The sequence below is a fragment of the Micromesistius poutassou genome (assembly GCF_964030765.1).
Source record: "Micromesistius poutassou genome assembly, chromosome: 21".
Lineage (NCBI taxonomy): Eukaryota > Metazoa > Chordata > Actinopteri > Gadiformes > Gadidae > Micromesistius > Micromesistius poutassou.
Genome location: NC_140291.1, coordinates 3,815,294 through 3,834,972, shown reverse-complemented (window position 1 = coordinate 3,834,972; position 19,679 = coordinate 3,815,294). Strand labels below are relative to the sequence as shown.

Genomic DNA, 19,679 nt, shown 5'->3' with positions numbered 1-19,679 from the left:
ATGGCAACCTCCACCGAGTCCGGACAGCGCTACACTAAAATCACCCCCGAGGTCCTGAAGGAGATGCTGCAGTTCTACAACCTTAGTCGCCAGGAGTTCATCGACTCGTATAACATCCAGCCTCTGGTGTACGTCCCCGAGTTGCCGTACAGCGTGAAAACGACTTTTGTAATCATGTACGCCCTGATATTCGTCCTGGCTCTGGTGGGTAACAGTTTGGTGGTGTACATAGTGGTAAAAAAGCGCGCCGTGCAGACCGCCACCAACATCTTCATCTGCTCCTTAGCGGTGAGCGACCTGCTCATCACTTTCTTCTGCGTCCCCTTCACTCTCTTGCAAAACATCTCCTCGGAGTGGCTCGGAGGTGAGTAGCCTACTTCAGTTCACGTCTGTCCCATTCAACTACAAGGGCGATAACTCAAACCCATCCCGTCTGTGTGTGTGTGTGTGTGTGTGTGTGTGTGTGTGTGTGCGTGCGTGCGTGCGTATGTGTGTGTGTGTGTGTGTGTGCGCGCGCGCGTGGGATTCCAATGTTTCCCTTCAACGTCAAAATAGTGTTCGGGCACATGCGTTTGCATGCTTGTATATGCGTGCGGATTATAATAAGCAGGCAGGCAAGGCAGCAGAGACAACTGTGAACGTGTTGAGGTTTCACCACCCGTGACCACAAGCTCCGACCAGATTGGTGATCCTCAATGAGGGAATTGGTTAATATGTGGAGTGGATTCATGCGGTACACTCTTACCTATTTATCACAAAATGCCTCAACAAATCAGCTCTGTTCCACTGCTGTGGACCTGATTGCGGTACTCTGGCTCTGGTGGAGGATGTAGCAAGGACATTATGCAGCCCTTCTAGTAATCCCTCACAAGGATCCTTGATTTGGATGTGGGTGAAAAGAGTTTGGGTTCTTTTCACTGAGTTCTTTAATGAATGGTTTTGGTATATTTGTTGAGAACATACCCCAAGTGCAGACAAACCCCCGATAATCATAATTGGTCGGAAACACAAGATCCTCAAAAATATTTTCGCTTTCTTGAAGGATGTCAGATAACCGTTGACCAAAACCGACAAATTATCAAATCATCACAACGGTGTGTGGCAAGGCCTTAAACAGAGCCCTAACTATATAACCACTGTTGTAGTAGGTAGCCCATGGCGACCCTAAGCTGCCTCACAGTCTCAATGCATTCGGTTGTCGCTTTGGCAACAATCACAGCCTAATAGGAAAGCCAATAGTTGGCGCTTCCCAATCCTCTCCCTTTGTGATGGAAAAGAATGAGGTGAGGAACCTGCAGCGAGGACCGAACAGCAGGGAAAGCACTTAATTTCCTGCCTTCTGGTGAGACAGACGCACAATGCTGCAGCCTATTCCTCCACCAATCATCACGTTCGTACACTCAAACATTAATGGCACAGCTTTACTTTGAACTGTGGTTGTGGCAGGGCTGATGCAGCAACCCATGAAATAGGGCCTTTTTTAATAGACTATGTATGTTGTTACGTTGTTGTGGGCTTTTCTGTAATATTTTTGAAATAATAATAGTTTAAGTGAAATAAATAATCGAGAGGCGCCCTTATGGATGGACGGCACCCCTAGCATTCCCCTAAACCGTCTATGACACGGGCGGGGCCTGTCAATCTCTCTTTAGGTGATCAGGCTTTGAGTCAGTTATTTTGAATAAAATCCTGTAAATATTTTTTCTGAGGTTGTTTTTCGTCAAAATGAACAACAGGCCCTCTCAAACCAGGTGCATACACACTGGTTTCCCTCAGGGCGGCGTGCGTATAATCACCTCTCCTGTGGTCATTGTACACTTACAACTGCGTTTTACATTGTCACTCTGTTCAAATGTTTAAATGTGCAGTGGAAGTAGAAATTTGGTTTTGCTGGTTCATTGGTGCGGTCTCTTCAACTTGGAAGTAAACAACTCAAAAGTAAAGAGCTGGTGGTCTACTTTGGGAGAGAAGGAAAAGGTCTCAGACACTGACCATTATGGCCTGGAGCTGGAAAAATTGGACAGCTTCTATTCTAGACAATTGTTCCTGTGGCAGCTGAAACATACTGGGGTGTCACTGTGCAGAGAGTGGATGTTGCGGTTCAACAGAGGTGTAAGAGAACGTGTTCTCACCTTTTCTATATCTGTTTTGCATGGCAGCTCCAAAGCTGAACAGGGGATCAGCTGAACATAATTCTTTGCTCAGCCTTAAAAATCCTCAGTTGCCCACCTTCTCTGATAGCTATCTAGTCGCATTCATCGCAATGGTAAAAAATACAGGACTCCAGGCACCCTGCAAATGCCTTGTGAAAAAGACTCGGGCCATTAAAACCAAAACAACAGTTTTCCTCTACAAAGCACAGACTGCAGAACCATCCAATTACTACACCCAATTAACACTTCCTCAGTATCTTTAAGCACCTGACATTGTGTTGTTATTTTGCACTGGACTTTCCCCTTGGACTTTCATTCATCCAGGAGTCTATTTAATGTTTTATTGGTCGGAGGGTTAAGCGATATGTGTTGTTTTTATTGCGTGTCTTGACTGTTATGCTGTGGTTGTTAGTTGTTGTTATGTCAAGAGCACACTAAGGGGCAAATCCTCGAAAGTCTTGAGAAATATTTTTCTCCAAGTGCGGTGTCGCTGGCGCTCTGCAGATGTACTCTGTTCAGCCTCGGCGGTGACTCAGGCGACTGCAGTCGCCTGAGTCGCCTCCCACCCTGTTTGGACAAATCTCCGAAGTGTCCTGTTGTGTTTGGTAAGACGGGGAGCTGTGTCGGCCCACATTTCCAAGCCTCCCATTGGAGGGAATCGAGCATAGAGTACAACGTGTTGAACATAAAGGTCAATACTGATCCACGTGCAATTTTATGCATCTCAATACGACACTGGTCTGAACAGCATGCACGAACAATGGCTAGAGTGGTCCTCCTAGATAGGCTAAAGCAGTGGTTCTCAATGAAGGGATTTCTTTCAGCCAAGTACCCCACTCACACCTTTAGGGGATGGAAAACAATTCAAATGGTTATTTGGATGAAAAATGTAACTTAAATGCGTGGTATGAATAGAGTTAAGGGGTAAACATCAGTTTGTGATGCAAAATTGTAATGTAATAATTATCAACCTTAATTTTGGGCCCCCCCAGGTACTTGGGGGGCTCCCCAGGTACTTGGGGCCCTATGCGCTCTGCGTACTCTGCGTATGGGGAGCACTGCTTTCCACGTTGATATTTTAAAAGGATGATTCACACCAGTTCATAAATCGCTCACTACGGGACCGTGTTCAGGGTCGTCACTGCTGAGGAGTTACACAATAACAACCTTCCCTTCATGGCAACCATTTTTCCCCGACTTTGTCAACTTCATTGTCAGCAATATTATTTCTGTGATGAAAAAAAAAGACATTCCAAACCCCATTCTTCAGGACATTACAATGATACGTTTACCCTACATTTACCCCAAGGACATTGATTTTATTTTGCCTCATCAGGGGTTCTGGTATGCAAAACGGTTCCATTTGTGCAGACCACAGCCATAGTCACAGGGATCTTGACAATGACCTGCATCGCCATCGAGAGATATCAAGGAATTGTGTATCCGCTCAAAATGAGGAGGCAGTACACATCCAGGAGAGCCTACAAAATGCTAGGTAAGCGTGGTCCTTAAACACTTGCCTATGTATTTTTGTCTTGTTTATGATAGTCAGTCTCAAATCCGATCTCCGGTGGTATTGCTCCGTTTTGTCCGGAGCACTCCGGATTCGTAAGCTCAGAGGCGACGGACTCACTGACGGACAAAACGATATACTTACTTCTAAGTATAAAAAAACATGTTACCAGTTCACTTCACTTTGTGGTTGGGTCTACTTATTTATTTTGTGCTGAGAGGAGTTGCTGTAGATTACATTGTACATATGTGCGATGACAATCAATGGACTCCTGACCCACTAGAGGTTGAGCGCGCGCAATGTGTGCGCGGAAACTCTAGTAAAATTTAATAATGTAATGCAGTTTACAAGCTGCCACTTTGAAAGTCTGCTGCGGTACAAATGGAGGATTTGTGGAATGTTTGTGACATTAAAATACCCTCTTTAACTCTGAGTTCTAAACACTAATATAAATTCAGTGAATGCCTGGCAACACAGTAGTGTGCTACTAGTTGCTTAAGTGAGTATAACAAACGTTTCTCCCATTCTGCAGGGATAGTATGGATTGCATCAGTGATGGTGGGCTCCCCAATACTGTTTGTACAACAACTAGAAGTAAGTAGAATACTTCTATGTATTCTATCTATGCACTATTCCCTTTCCCCCTAAAGAATAGGCGGACATTCCCTTTATCACAGCATGCTATCATAAGGTCAGATCAGAAATAGTGCAGCTGTTATTCAGTATGATGAAGAATTTCACCCTATTGATAAGGATAAATGGGCGTTCTGTGTGACACACATACACGCATCAAAAATCATAGGCTGTAGTCTCCCTTCACTCTTCTCCATCAGAATAATTAGGAAGGCAAAAAACATCATAGCAGATCACTCTCACCCTGCTCACGACCTCTTTAATCTCCTTCCATCTGGAAGAAGATATAGGAGCATTAAGACCTCCACATCACGTTTCAGAGACAGCACCTACCCTCTGGCTATCAGAAATCTGAACTTGCACTAAAGATGTGTTAACAGCACTTTAACAACTGTATGCACTGTGCACTTTCTCTGTCTACTGTTTTAATGTCTGTCGGGTATGGTCTGCAGTACTACTGTCTGCTGGGATTGTTTATTGTTTGTTGTACATTGTCTGTTCTGTACTTATGATGTCTCAAGAGTTGTACCAAGACAAATTCCTATCAACTTGTTGACATGGCAATAAATATATTGTATTGAATTGAATTTGAATTGAATTGAATGAGTACAACATTGGATTTAGCGTTTAACGTTTTATTCGGCAACACTTTAGCTGAATAGTCTGCGGCCCAGTTTCAATTTAGTTTCAGTTGAGTATCGACTGTCTCAGTTTAGTGTCTGTTGATACTCACATCAACACTTAATAAGATAACATATTGGTTAAAATATCCACATAAATCATCCAAAGCGAATCAAAAGTACTGTAATTCAGTGTCTACTGCATAAACATCAATATTCATTTCCAGGATGAGACCAGACAAAATGTTGAATCTTACCTGAGACAAATGAGACATGAAACATGATATTCAACAGAAAAATATCTGAAATTGTATTGTTGCTATTCACTTCACATGATATTGATTACATCTAATAGTCGGATAAAACTGAATGGAATATATGTGGATAGGTTCTTGATAACCTTACACAAAGTTGACATGTCAAGTGTGTGTCCACTGACAATAAACTGAGATGATGTTGATACTCAACTGGCACTAATTTGATACTCAACTGTGGACTATCAAGTTTTAAGTATCCACTCAGACCAACACAAGACATCTTAGACCCTCTTAAGGCACTTCATATTTGATAAATCACAATAGTATTGCGATTCGAAGTAAAAGAAACATTGCGTCTGTCTGTCCTGAAGCCTGAAGGGCTTTACATTGAAAGTGGGAAGTGGGAACCTCTCTTTCAAACCACTACCACCCCCTCACCACCATCATCCCCACCACCCCCAACACCATCACCACCATCATCCCCACCACCCCCACCACCATCACCACCTACCTCACCTTCTACCTCACCATCACCACCACCACCCCCTTCTCCACCCTCACCACCACCTGCCTCCCCACCACCACCATCACCACCACCACCTCTCTGCAGGTGAAGTACGACTTCCTGTACGACCACTACCACGTGTGCTGCCAGGAGAGCTGGCCCTCGCTGGCCCAGCGCCAGGTGTACACCACCTTCATCATGGCGGCGCTCTTCCTGCTGCCGCTCTTCACCATGATGTTCCTGTATACGCGCATCGCCATCGAGCTGTGGATCCGCAAGCGCGTGGGCGACTCGTCCGTCCTCAACACCATGAACCAGAGGGAGATCAGCAAGATCTCCCGGTGAGCGTTAAAGGGTTCAGTGATGGTCCAACGTCAACACAAAGGCAAGGGCCGCGCAGACGTTTTTTCGACGTGGTCGTGAACCCGTTTCGGTTCCGCGTCGGGTTTAAGTGAGTGGACCAGTCACAGCCCTTGCTGCTTGCGTCACCTCAACGCAAGGTTAACATTTTTGGGAGGCGCACGTCAGGCCCTTGCGGTGGACGCAAGGAGGGTGCGCAAGGACGTAATGGGTCCGTAAACCCCCTTTGCGTTGCGTCGACGTGGACTCAAAGCCTTTGTCCGGGATGGGAACCATGGACCCATGGAGTAAACCATGAAACCACGCTGCTGCACCGAAAGCAGTTTCTACCACCACCCTGGCTGTGTGGATATGAAGATTATTAATATTTTTGCTTAAATTCACCTGTCGTCTGTCCTTTTTATTATCTTTTTTAGATATGTAATTTCACTTGCTTTGGATTTGTGATTGTGTCAAGCTCTTACAGCCGTGTCAGAGAAACAGGTACCACTCTACAATAAGGGTACATTCAGGTACTAGGAATGAACATTAGTTACTGCAGTAAAAAGCATTAACTTACATCTCGTTTGCGTGCTCTCGTTAAATAAGGTATTGTTTTTTATGCCATTTTTAATAGGGTTAGGGTCAACCTTAACCAAACAAACCAAACCCCCTATTCTAATGTTATATAATGATACATAAACTAATGTAAATGAATGGCTTTAATGAATAACCATATTTTAAAGTGTTACAGAGAATGGACTGGAAACAATTTAAGTTGCATCATCAACTATGTTGACATCATTTCTCTGTTTCATTTCTTTGTCTCCTGTGTCTCATTCCTCTCTTTGTGTGGTGCGTTGAAAGGAAGAAGAAGCGAGCCGTGAAGATGATGGTGATTGTGGTGCTGCTGTTCACCGTCTGCTGGGCTCCGTTCCACACGGTCCACATGCTCTATGAATACAGTAAGGTTTACCCGCAAGCAGGGCCAATAATTAGGTTTTTCACATTTTTACCACAGTGGTAAAATCTGCCTGTCAAAACTGTTTGTACTAATAACATTTACATTTCGGGCATTTAGCAGACGCTTTTATCCAAAGCGACTTACAATAAGTACATTTGTCATAAGAAGTGAAACAATATATTGCCGTCGGTACAGTAAAGATGTTCATAGAACCAAGTGCAAGTACTAACCATGGCCAGGCTAACCCCATTCCCCGTGTACAGCAGTGAAAGCTAGCTACTGCAGATGCTACACAACTAAGTACATGCTACACAACACGCATGCACAACACAATTAAGTACATGCTACACAATTAAGTACAAAAAACAAATACAACCTGCATTAAGTGCGTTCATCAAGTGCCAGGACGTACAACAAACAATAGACAAACAACAGTCAAAAAGGGGACTGAATGGCTATGTAGAGTCTAGGTGAACTCTGAACAGGTGGGTTTTGAGTTGTTTGCGGAAGCTGGTGAGCGACTCTGCGGTCCTGAATAATTGGATGGTGGTGGCGTCCTGGTGATCATTTTGGATCCTGCCCCAGGGGTGCTGAAATGAAAGGGTTATGAATAAATCATGGTGACTGGAATAATAAGTGACTTGACTGACAGCCACTAAGGTTGCTAACTCCCAGCTAAACTAACGAGATTATACTGGGCTTCAATCCCAAATGTCCACAGAACCAGCCTAAATCTTTTAGCAAATGCCCAACCGCCTACCCAGGATAATATAATTTTTCATTTTTCATTTGTTCTTTTTTATATTGTGTTTTGACTTTTTTGTATCACTAGTTTATTCTAAATCAGGGGTCTTCAACCTTGGGGTTGCAAAATTATTCTTAGATTATTATTTTTTTAAATACACATTAACATGAATCCAACATATACTTAAAATATGCATTCAATAACAGTTATGTTAATGTGTATTCATGTTATTATTCATGTTAATGTGTATTTTCAGTAACTAACATATTACATTTATGCAACATTGATGAAAGGCTACCCATGAATCATTGCGGTAAGATCAGTATCTGACACCTTCATAGCCGCGATTGAGTCAGGACCCTCTAATTGTGAGTTAGGTATTTTGTGAGCCACAATGGATTGTTTTGTTACTTTTAAAGCAAGGGACTCAAACAAACCCTCCACCTCAGAAAAAAAACAGCGAAAGTGTGGAAGATGAGGCTGCACCTAGCACTAGAAATGCTACAACGGCTCAACAGGGTCCAACAGCAGCTACTTTGAAATGCAAACGCAAACTAAAATATTCAGAGAATTATCCAAAATTTGAATTTCACTTTCAGGAGACTCAGGGCACTGAATTGCCAATGTGCGTTATCTGCTCTGCAGTGCTATCAAATGAGTCTATGAAGCCATCAAAGATGCAGCGTCACTTGGAGACTTCTCATAGCCACTTAAACGACAAGCCAGTGGAATATTTCCAGGAGCGTGTCAAATCTCTTCAAGCCCAACAGAAATGTATGAGGAAATCAGCTAAAGTTGGTGAGCTAGCTTTGAAAGCCTCATATGAAGTTGCTCTTCGGATTGCACAACAGAAAAAGCCGTACACTATTGCAGAGGAGTTAATATTGCCTGCAGCAGGTGATATGTGCAAAATAATGTTTGGAGATGAGTACGCCAATAAACTGAAAACAATTCCGTTGTCAGACACAACCATTGCTCGCCAAATTAATGAGATGGCATCCGATGTGAGCATGCAACTGATAGAGAAGCACAGGTCGGCAGAAGCTTTTGCCTTACAATTGGATGAATCTACCGACATGTCAAAGGATGCCCAGCTTCTGGCGTTTGTGCGGTTTATTGATCAGAGCGAATTGATCAGAGCGAAATGAAGGAGGAATTTTTTTTTTGTAAGCAGCTTCCTGAACGCACAACTAGTGCTGAAATTTTCCAAGTAATCAATGTTTCTTTTAGAGAAAATTACATACCCTGGGCAAAATGTGTTTCTCTGTGCACTGATGGTGCAAGCGCCATGGCTGGTTTAAAGAGTGGACTAATCACACTTGTAAAGGTTGTTTCTCCATGCGTCATGTGGACACACTGCATGCTACACAGGGAGTCACTTGTTGCCAAAGACATAAGTGCAGAATTTTCAGACATTATGGACTCGGTTGTGAAAGCTGTCAATTTTTTCAAGAAGAGTGCTTTGCAAACGCGTCTCTTTTCTACTCTTCTGTGCTGCTGCGGGAGAAAAACACACAGCCCTACTCTACCATTCTGAAGTCAGATGGCTTTCACGCGTGTGTTTGAGTTACGCACGTCTATTTGGGAGTTTTTACTTCTCCAAAACCGCACAGAGCTGGCTGCACATTTCAGTGACGATGACTGGGTCACTAAACTGGCATTTCTTGCAGACATTTTCTCGGAGTTGAACAAACTCAACAGTTCTATGCAAGGCCGCAATACACATGCTATCCAGCTGTATGACAAAATGGAAGGCTTTCTAAAGAAAATCGGACGATGGAAGGAGCGAGTCAGCGAGGGAATTGTATCCATGTTTCCCTCAGCTGACGGAGTCTGCAGTGCTCTCCCCTCGCGTAAAATGCGCAATCGTTGTGCACTTAGAGGCACTCGAGGGTCAATTTGGGAAATACTTTCCTGAGGCCCGCTCCTGGCGCAGGGACAAGACATGGATACAGTTTCCATCCAAAGACAACGCACAAGATGGAGCAAGCTTGACAGTAATCGAAGAGGATCAACTCATCGAACTATCAGCTGACAGTACATACAGAAACATCTATGAAACAAGACCACTCATCCAGTTGTGGATCTCCTGGCAGAAAGACTTTCCACAATTAACAGCAAAAGCAATGAATAGCCTTTTGCCTTTTGCAACAACTTATCTTTGCAAAAGTGGATTTTCCAATGTTTTTTCACACGTATTTCAGAGCTGACATCTGAATTGACTGTGAATAACTGTGTGACTGTGAATAACAGATTGCAGGAAGCAGTCTGAAGAAGTGGTTAATGGTAAATGGACTGCATTTATAAAAATACAAATTTTTAAACCTGTAGTTACTCATCACGCTTCAAAATGCTTGTCAGCCATGCCAGGCAACAGCCAGCTTGTCTGGTGCAGTGAGGCTTAGGTGTGAGGCTCAGAGACACTTTGACACTTGACCCCCACTTTCACCCCCGGCTCAAACCAGCTACCAGCAACCAACTACCTCCAGAGCCACTACTACAATGGAGTAGTTATCGAAAAGTAAATGTATGGTCCGAACAAGAACTGAAACCCAAGCAAAGAGGGAGCTGTTCTCATATCAGGCTTAAAGATCTAATTTAGACATGGCTAAATCGATGTATGCCATCGGCAGTAGTAGTATTGGATTAGTAGGTAGGTAGGTAAAACTGTATTGATTTGCATAATGGCATGCTGATTCTGGGGGTTGAGTGGGTGTTGGGAGTCTGAGATTATTGTCTTTGCTTTTTTCTTAACTGCCTGTTCATAGATGCTCTGTATAGGCTTGTATACTTTCCTCCATACGATTTTCATCACTGTTTTGTGCATGCCGGCCAGTTTGCTTTTTAGCTTTTTAACGGTTAGGTTGCCAAACCATGTGGTGATCCTATATCTAATGATATATCTAAGTAAACCCACCTTTTTATCTTTTTTTAAGTAAATAAACTTCTAAATGATTCAGTATAAAATAGTAGATAGCAAAATAGTCTACCTGGGCTGGAGAGATAATTGCTACATTTATTTTCAAGAGTTTCCTTTTTGTGCCGACCTGTTTCATGATCTGTAGATCCACCGTGTGTGTGTGTGTGTGTGCGCGCGTGTATGTCTATGTGCATATGTATGTGTGTGTTTATGTGTATGTGTATATGTATGGTACGTGTGTGTGTGTATGTGTATATGTACGTGTACCTGCGTGTGTGTATGTGTGTGTGAATGTCTACACGTGCGTGCGTGCGTGCGTGCGCCCCTCCCAGGCGACCTGGAGAAGAAGTACGAGGAGGTGACGCTGCACACCATCATCGCCGTGGTGCAGGCGGTGGGCTTCTTCAACAGCTTCAACAACCCCATCGTGTACGCCTTCATGAACGACAACTTCAAGAAGAGCTGCGTGTCCACGCTGTCCCTCTGCCTCCGCAAGCCCGGCGCCCCGGGCCGGGGCCACGCCGCCGCCAACGGCCCCGTCGGCCCCGCCGCCAACCTCATCGTCCACTTCAGGCCCCTGCGGAGGGAGGCCTTCCTGAAGACCGCCGACGGCTACGAGAACCGCCACGCCGATGGCGGCGGCGGCGGCGGCAGCGGCAGCGGCAGTGGTGACGGCGACGGCCGGCAGGCCCCGTCGGGCTCCTCCCACGGCTGCAGCTCGCTGGGCATGATCGGGGACAAGGCGTCCACCGTGCAGTCCCAGCTGCCCGGGAGCAGCAGTGTCGGCGGCGTGATCACCAAATGAGGAGGGACCTGTCGTCGATGTCCGGGCGCACACTCTTCCGCCCGCCCCCCCCCCCCCCCGTTAGAGTGCCACGTCGTAACGTCGAACGTGGGCGTTGCTGATGCGGGCGGCACAAGAATGGGAACCCGGTTCTGAGCCGGGGTCGATCGGGATCAGGTGCAGCGACGACCCGTGTCACGCCACGCCCTGCGTCTTGTTTTTTTGTATGTGGACCGGTCTGGTTAGGATTGTCTTTGGAATTGCACGACTAAAGTGGACAGCAGTAAAAGCCTTGTTGCGTTATCACAGTGCATGAACAGTATAGATATATATATATTTATATATATATTCTCTGTATATGAAACACAGTCATACACTGCCTGAAAACCACACAGAATGTTGGTTTCCCAATGTTGGTTTTTCAATCACATAGCTTGCTATACATCAAAGGACCCACTTTCTGCTTTCTGTAAGTAAGGGTCACTTAAAGGGAACCGTTGAAATGGGTTTTGTGTATCTGAATCAGAAAGCGTGTGTGCATTAGTTACCTGCCACTTGTTGAGTATGGATGAACTGTATGTATATTTATTCACCAGTGCTCGGATGTGATACACAAAATACACCAGCAACACTGTTTTAAAGCCCAAAACGAAATTTCACGTTCAGAAATTGTTCTGGTAAACAGTGCATACATATGCAACCACAGGGTAGCTTCAAACCCAAGACTAGAGGCCCAATTTTGCATCATTCATGGCTCAAAGCTCAATTTACACAAGCAAAAGTATTTAGCATCGTGAATATGAGAATATGTGTGTGTTGATTTATACAAATGTATATCATTTATATTATATTTTTAAAGGTTCTATATATAAGCACAGTATAACATCTACTTAAGATCAGAGTGGCAGAAAATGTGTTTTATGTAGTATTTTAAGTCTTCAAGAAAATGTCTTCAAATTAATGGATCTACCCAGGGAGAATCTGTGCATCAGCCAATGTACCCCTCTCCTCATCATTCTGAATACACTGCAGATGCTACACTGGGATGTACTTTGAGAAATTTCTGAATTAGCCATCTGAGGCATCCTATTTTATAAAACTGTAGTTTCATTGTGTTTTGTGGAATAAATGGAATGGAATAAATATACGCATTCACACTGCTATTTTTTGCAGCGAACCGACTGTTGTGGAATATAACTCTGAATACGCCTTATCCTCTGCTCCTTGCTCCTCTTTCAACCGATCATTGTGTTGTAGGCCATGTGTGTTAGGTCATGTTTGATGTGTGAGTGGCCTTTCAAAAGCACAGGAAAGCATTTCAAGCAAGGGTACCCGTCACAGTTTTAGCCTCTGGCGATCCGTGTTTTGACCTTTAGGTTTAATTGACAGTATCGACTTTTGAAGTCTGCATCACCTTCAGAATTAAAGGGCCCCTATTTTACCACCGGGAGTGAGTGTGATTGCCCACTACATGACGTTTGAAAATCTGTCCTGCCCTGTGCCTTGGTGACATCCCAAGTTTGAGTGTCTACCCAAAAGTATGCTGAACAAATCAGTCTACTAGCCTTCCAGACTGCAGCAACTGGTTGGCTGATCGATGACACTTAACGTGTTACGTCACTAAGGCACAGAGCAGGGTCGCTCTGAGGATGTTTAGTAATGGCTAAACACCTGTTAGTAAAATAGGGGCCCTTTAAAACCGAATGTGCAGAACACCGCTGTAAGAGTAGAATAACTTTTCTCTCTTCGATGAGAGATAAAGATCATGGCTATGTGTATGAAGTGGTAACACATCATTTGATCCTGGGGTAACATCTAGATTTTTCTGTGATTGTCATTTTTTTTTTTTTTTTTTTTTATAAAGGTCACCTTTCATCACCATTTTCTTTTAATTTCCCAATACACACTTAAAGATTGAAGTTCAAGTTCACACTATCTGTTTTTCTGTTGAACCCCTCTTTTCTCGATTTTTAAAAACATATTTCACGGTCTTACAAAAACTAAAAATATATATATATATTTTTAAATATTTTATTTACAGAGGGTATATATACAATGGATCCAACTACAATTCCAACCCTGTATTCGACAAGTGTATTGTGCAAGCACAAATGACACATTGAAATGCACAATGTTGGATGAAAACTAAATTCTTCAGTTCAACTTTTCTTTAAACTAAACTTTTTCTTTTTCCAATGAATGTTAGTAGAATCCCCTGCAGCCTTCATAAACGGAACAGAATGATCAAGTGCTAAGCAGAAGGCGTGGACTAAGACTGCACACACGTTTAGATGAGCGGGTCAACTAAACGTGTGTGAAGGAAGGCCAACTGCAGCACAGATCCACCTCATAAGGCAGACGATACCGGCCTTGGATAACACTTTACATCGCTGCAGCATGCTGGCATCGAGGTGTGTTATTCTTTGAAAAAATATGTATTCATCTCCATTTCAACTTTGAAATGCTAAGCAGCTGACTTTATGAAACAACGTGAAAAACTTATGTTGGCAGCCTGGCACTAGCGAAAACTAACATCCAAACAAGTCGTAGAAATGTAGACGTTTTCTACCTCCCTTTTGAGGTACCACGGGTATGACTCAACTTCTATATATTTGAGTACACTAAAGAAAAATGGCGTCAACTAAAGATTGTCCATAGAGATCAAAAAGGCATCACTGGTGACGAGTGAGAGAAAACAATAACATGGTTTTCTTAGGCGCACACACACACACACACACACACACACACACACACACACACACACACACACACACACACACACACACACACACACACACACACACACACACACACACACACACACACACACACACACACACACACACACGAAAAACACGGTTGCTCTTCGCGGAGGTGCTCATCCCACGCCCGACTCAAATGGAAGAAAGACACACAGGGGAAGAAAGGAGAGGGGCCCCCCCCGGGCCCCCAAGGGAGCCTGCTACGTTATCAGGGGGACGTGAAAGTCTTTGTGGTCGAACAGCAGCTGTCTCCTGGGCGGTGTGGGGACTTTGTCCGCCTTGTGGAGGAGCTTGAACAGGCCCGTTCCGATGTTCATGGGGATGCCCATGATAATGCACTCCGACACCCCTGGGAGAGACACACACACACAGACACGAAAAAGGTGTTTGCGTTCAGCCGTGACTGTTCTCGTTTGCACGGAGGGTACGCGGCGGGGGGAAACGTCCGCTTCGCGAAAAAGACGGGAATCGACTTACCGCAGACGGAGTCCTTTTGTCCAAAGTAGGCGGCGTCGAACAGGTGATCGGCCGTCTTCTCGAAGGACGCCAGCATCAGGACGCTCTCCTTCATCTTGGCCAAGCCGAACCTGGTGATGCCCAGGATCTCCCCCTGGGTAGAGCCAGGACAGGGAGACGCCGTGGTAGCGGTGGATGAGCTCAGTGTGACACGGTTAGGAAATGTTTCCCCCGTGGTACAGGGAGCACAGAAACATCACCGTTGGTAGAAGTGGTTCAGATCAAATATGTTTGTCAAAATCAAATTCAATAACAGCACGGGGATAACGACGACATCGATACAACTATTATACTAAAAATATCATTAATTATATATATTATTAATATTTCTTTGATTTTTTTTGGAGGGAGGCCACGGGGACACTAAGCCAAGAGAGGGCCAAGGGGCATTGCAGCCGCCCAACGTGCCTACTGTAAAGACGTTCAGAGAGCCAGTGAACACAGTGAACCCAGTGTCAACCCAGTCAGATGGGATCCGAGAGTTTTGGGGGGGGGGGGGGGGGGAGGGGGTTTCACCTTGTAGGACATGAGGTCGGCCAGCAGCATGACGTGCCGGCGGTCGATGCTCATGCCGTGGTTCGTCATGGTGTACTGGATCTCGTTGATGATGGTGGAGCGGGCCGCCTCGATGCCCAGGGTCTTCTCCACCTGAAGGAGGGGGGGGGGGGGGGGGGGGGGGGGGGGGTAGCGGGACCACCGTTAGATGTGATGATCTGCGACGTCTTATTTTGACCCGCATCAAAGCACTCCCTCCAGCACCAGCGCTTGCATAACTTTCTCCCTCCCCCCCTCTTTCATAACTCTCTCCCTCCCCCCTTTCAGAACTCTCTCTCCTCCCCCTCTTTCATAACTCTCCTTTCCCCCACCTCTCTCCTATCTTTCTCCCTCCTCCCTCTTTCATAACTCTCTCCCTCCCCCCCCACTCTCTCCTAACGCTCTCCCTTCCCCCCCCCCTCTCTCCCTTCCTCTAGCTCTCTCCCTTCCTCTAGCTCTCTCCCTCCCCCCCCCCCCCCGCTCCATCTACCTCGAAGGTGTTGTTGGAGGTGGTCCGGCTGCCTTTGACCCCGTGGGTCGCCATGACGGCCCTCAGGTTATCCCCCTCCACCAGGAGCTTGTACTTGTTCTTGCCGCTCTGCTCGTCGATGTGAATGACGGCCCGGGACACCTCCGGGATTCCCTGGACAACCACCTTCATGTCCACAGGGAAGAGGGGGGAAAACTCAGTCACGTACCAGGAGAGAGAGAGAGAGAGAGAGAGAGAGAGAGAGAGAGAGAGATGTATGTAGAGAGAGAGAGAGAGCGAGAGAGATATAGAGAGAAATAGAAAGAGAGAAGGAAAGCAAAATATATAAACGCTAATCTGCGAAATAACACGGATCGACAGCCGTGAATTTGGATAGAATGCGGTGTGCCGTTGGACCCCAATCAGAGTAGTGATTTCTCCACAAAATTGCTCATCAACATGCAAGGGAAACGACTGTCTAGATCGATGTGTAGATCCGCGACGCCATTACTCAGAAGAAGCTTGGCAGAAGATTTGTTGCGGCAATTATGATAGTACACGTACTAAAAGCCTTTTGTCGTTCTGTGAATTTGATTAATGGGTGCGTCACGTTCGGTGAATATTATTATTTCTTCAGGGAGGCTCGTGGCCGTCTCCACATGAGGTGAGTGGTCCATGGCTAATTCAATCACAGGCTTCATATAACAAGGAGAGGCATCCTTCCTATATAAAAGGAGAGGTACCCTCTCCTCCTCCAGCTGCTGATTCCAGAGAGCGAGAGAGAGAGTTCGATAGAGAGAGAGCGAGAGGTGTGGATAGAACACTTAGCGAGAGATTTAGAGCAAGGTGGAGGTGGAGAGAGAGAGTTTGAGGTAGAGTGAGAGCAAGAGGCAGAGAGAGAGAGAGAGACACACACACACAGACAGACGGACGGACATACAGAGAGAGAGAGGTGAAGAGAGATTTAGAGAGAGAGATGTAAAGTGAGAGAGAAATATGGAGTTGGAGAGAGAGAGAGGTGGAGGAGGAGGTAGAGTGAGTGAGTGAGTGAGTGAGTGAGTGAGTGGACCCCCTCACCTTGGGGAGTTCCTCCTTCAGCGTCTGCAGGACGTAGTACATGGAGCTCTTGCTGTTCTCCTGCGGCGAGACGCACACCACCGCCTCGCCGTGCACCGCGATGTCCCCCGGCTTCACCCGCAGCTTGGACATGCAGATGGAGTAGCGCACCGTCTCCGCGTTCACCTGTTGGGAGCAGGGGGAAGAGGGTGACCACCAGTCCCCGCTACGTCAGGTGAAAGACAGCACAACCAGATCCCCCGCTACGTCAGGTGAAAGACACCACAACCTGATCCCCGCTACGTCAGGTAAAAGACACCACAACCTGATCCCCGCTACGTCAGGTGAAAGACAGCACAACCAGGTCCCCTGCTACGTCAGGTAAAAGACACTAAACCCAATCCCACCAGTCGCTACGTCAGGGGAAAGACACCACAACCCGTCCCGCTACGTCAGATGAAAGAAACCACAACCGTCCCGCTACGTCAGGTGAAAGACACCACAACCAGATCTAAGCTACGTCAGGTAAAAGACACTAAACCCAATCCCACGTCTCGCTACGTCAGGGGAAAGACACCACAACCTGATCCCCCGCTACGTCAGGTAAAAGACACTAAACCCAATCCCACCAGTCGCTACGTCAGGGGAAAGACACCACCACCCATCCCCGCTACGTCAGGTAAAAGACACAACACGTCTCGCTTCGTCAGGAGAAAGACACCACAACCCTTCAGCGCTACGTCAGGTGAAAGACAGCACCACCCGCTACATCAGAGCCTAGCAGGAGCAAAGGCACCTGTAAACAATGGCAATATTGCAGCTTTGCCTTTTGGAATCTATAGCTGCTTTCACATATGGACGTGCATCCGTCTATTCTCCGTCTACTCTACGGAGGTGCTGTATATGTGAATGACATATCCTGACGTTGGACCTCCTGAAAAAATACTACCCCCGAGGTAGTATGTTCCCCGGAGGAAATGCTAATTACCTTATATGTGAATGAGCAGTAGGATGTCGGCATTTCACACCAGTTGAGTGGGCGTGTTGATGGCGCTTCGGTCTACGTTTGCATGTCATTAAGTGGCACCCGCACCCTAATAGATAATCAGCCTATTGCCCTTTGTTCGCTGAATGGTTTAAAAAAAAATTTTTTGTCTTATCGTAACCCTCAAAGTACGCATCGTACAACAAATTACAATACATGAGTCCACAGCTGCATGTTTTTTACACCTTGTGTATGTTACACCTTTCCTGCTGTCAGCTCCCAAACCGTAGTCGAGGAGCACAGGAGGAACATTCTCTCGGGGCTAACAGCAGTGGGTCTGCTTACAGGTTTGAATATGGTCGGAATAAAGCGGACTCGTTCATCACTAAACGGACACACGCTACCGCTCGCTCTCCTCACTCGTCCACTAACACACACACACACACACAGTGCCATTCTCGCGCACACACATGCACTAACTCTCGTTAACACTTATTATTGACAAGCTTAGTTAGCTGAACATTATAGGGTCCCGTCCTTCCACTCCCTGTTTTCTCAGTTAAACACAGAAATCAACTACATTTGTCCCAGTGTTTGTTAGATGTGAAATGAAGCCAAAAAAGACGCCCTCTTCCTCCGGTAACGCAGTCGTTCGCGACGCCTTTCTTGTTCGTCGTTTCTTCTATTTGTCTGTAACTCATGCTCCAATCTTTCATCGATCGATGCGGATGTTGTGGATGCAACAGAATATATGCATCGCTGCAGCAACATTTAACATGATCGCGATGAGTTCTGCCCGTTCTGCCTGCGCGCTTTCTGCGGTCAAACCAAAACAAACCCGATCCCACCTCTTGCGAACCTCAACCCTACGTCATATCCCGCCCCTTGCAAGCCCGCCCCCCTTAAGCAGCCGAAGATTCTACTGATGACTGAGCGACACCAATCTCCGCATATCGGGCATCAAGTGTGAATAAGTGTGAATGACCCTCACGGTCGAACCTCCTGCTCCACAAATGTGGAGAAAAGACCGAGGTCATATGTGAAAGCAGCTAATGTGTGTCAGTCAGTACAGATTTATTTTATTTAACATCACAAAGACCCAGGGCCACAACTGGAGCTGTCAAAATGCTCTTAGACGGCATTGGCACAACAAAGGGATTTGAACAAATATTGATTGGTAACAGATGTTTTTGGTGGAGCCAGGAGAGATGGATCCAATGCTTTTATCACCAAGACCGGTAGCGTCCTTTAAACACCAGACATGCTGGCAGCATCGATAACACTTCCAGTGAATCTCTAAATGCGATCTGTGATTCAGCCCTGAAGAAAGAGAGGTAAACAAGGAGCCGACAGATGGTACCTCCAGCCGCAGAAGCCGTATCCTCTCCAGGGACAACTTCACCAGGATGAAACAGTCGTCAGGCAGGAAGACCTCCTCGATGTATTCGGAAATCTGGGCAAAAATAAAAGCGCAATTGTGTATATTTGTTTTGTTGATTTTAAAACAACCTCAAAACAAAAATCTTAACAAAATCTAAAATAAAAAAAAACAAGAATCAAATAACAAAATAAAAACCAAAACTCAGTCTTAATCATAAAATAGTGTAATCACAATTTTAATCGTTACAGTGATACCCGTCGGGATGAACTGGCTAAGACAACAAGCGATCCGGTCTAGAGGAGAACAATGTGACTGATTTGAATACCTCTCCCAGCAGCGTCTTCTCGATCCTCCCTTTCACCAAGCGGCCAAAGTCGGCATCATCGTCCACGTCCAAATGAGCCGTGATGATGGGGGTGCTGCGGGGGGAACGGTAATGCTTCAGCATAAAGACACATGAGAAACACTGACAACACACCATTTTAAAAATGGCACTGTATATACAGTATATTAGCTACTCGATTATGGAAAAAATCATAATCA

At 45.6% G+C, this 19,679-nt stretch overlaps 2 protein-coding genes across 3 annotated transcripts in view; one reads left to right on the top strand and one right to left on the bottom strand.

Annotated features, from left to right (window-relative positions):
• On the top strand, positions 1 to 11,454 carry qrfprb (pyroglutamylated RFamide peptide receptor b; the record flags this gene model as incomplete). The annotated part of the gene is made up of 6 exons (XM_084485557.1): positions 1 to 364; positions 3,490 to 3,648; positions 4,199 to 4,260; positions 5,787 to 6,022; positions 6,888 to 6,985; positions 10,982 to 11,454. 6 exons carry the CDS (start codon positions 1 to 3, stop codon positions 11,452 to 11,454), a joined length of 1,392 nt encoding a protein of 463 aa, XP_084341683.1.
• A 1,996-nt stretch (positions 11,455 to 13,450) lies between these two features.
• The window catches only part of polr3a (polymerase (RNA) III (DNA directed) polypeptide A), a 32,904-nt gene continuing 26,675 nt past the window's right edge, over positions 13,451 to 19,679 (bottom strand). For both annotated transcript variants that reach the window (XM_084485658.1, XM_084485657.1), the window contains 7 exons: positions 19,462 to 19,555; positions 19,116 to 19,208; positions 16,792 to 16,956; positions 15,736 to 15,900; positions 15,228 to 15,359; positions 14,673 to 14,805; positions 13,451 to 14,544 (listed from right to left, as the gene is read on the bottom strand). In XM_084485658.1, coding sequence (XP_084341784.1) covers positions 14,396 to 14,544; positions 14,673 to 14,805; positions 15,228 to 15,359; positions 15,736 to 15,900; positions 16,792 to 16,956; positions 19,116 to 19,208; positions 19,462 to 19,555 — 931 coding nt within the window. In that variant the 3' untranslated portion in view covers positions 13,451 to 14,395. The remainder of the gene's footprint in view (positions 14,545 to 14,672; positions 14,806 to 15,227; positions 15,360 to 15,735; positions 15,901 to 16,791; positions 16,957 to 19,115; positions 19,209 to 19,461; positions 19,556 to 19,679) is intronic.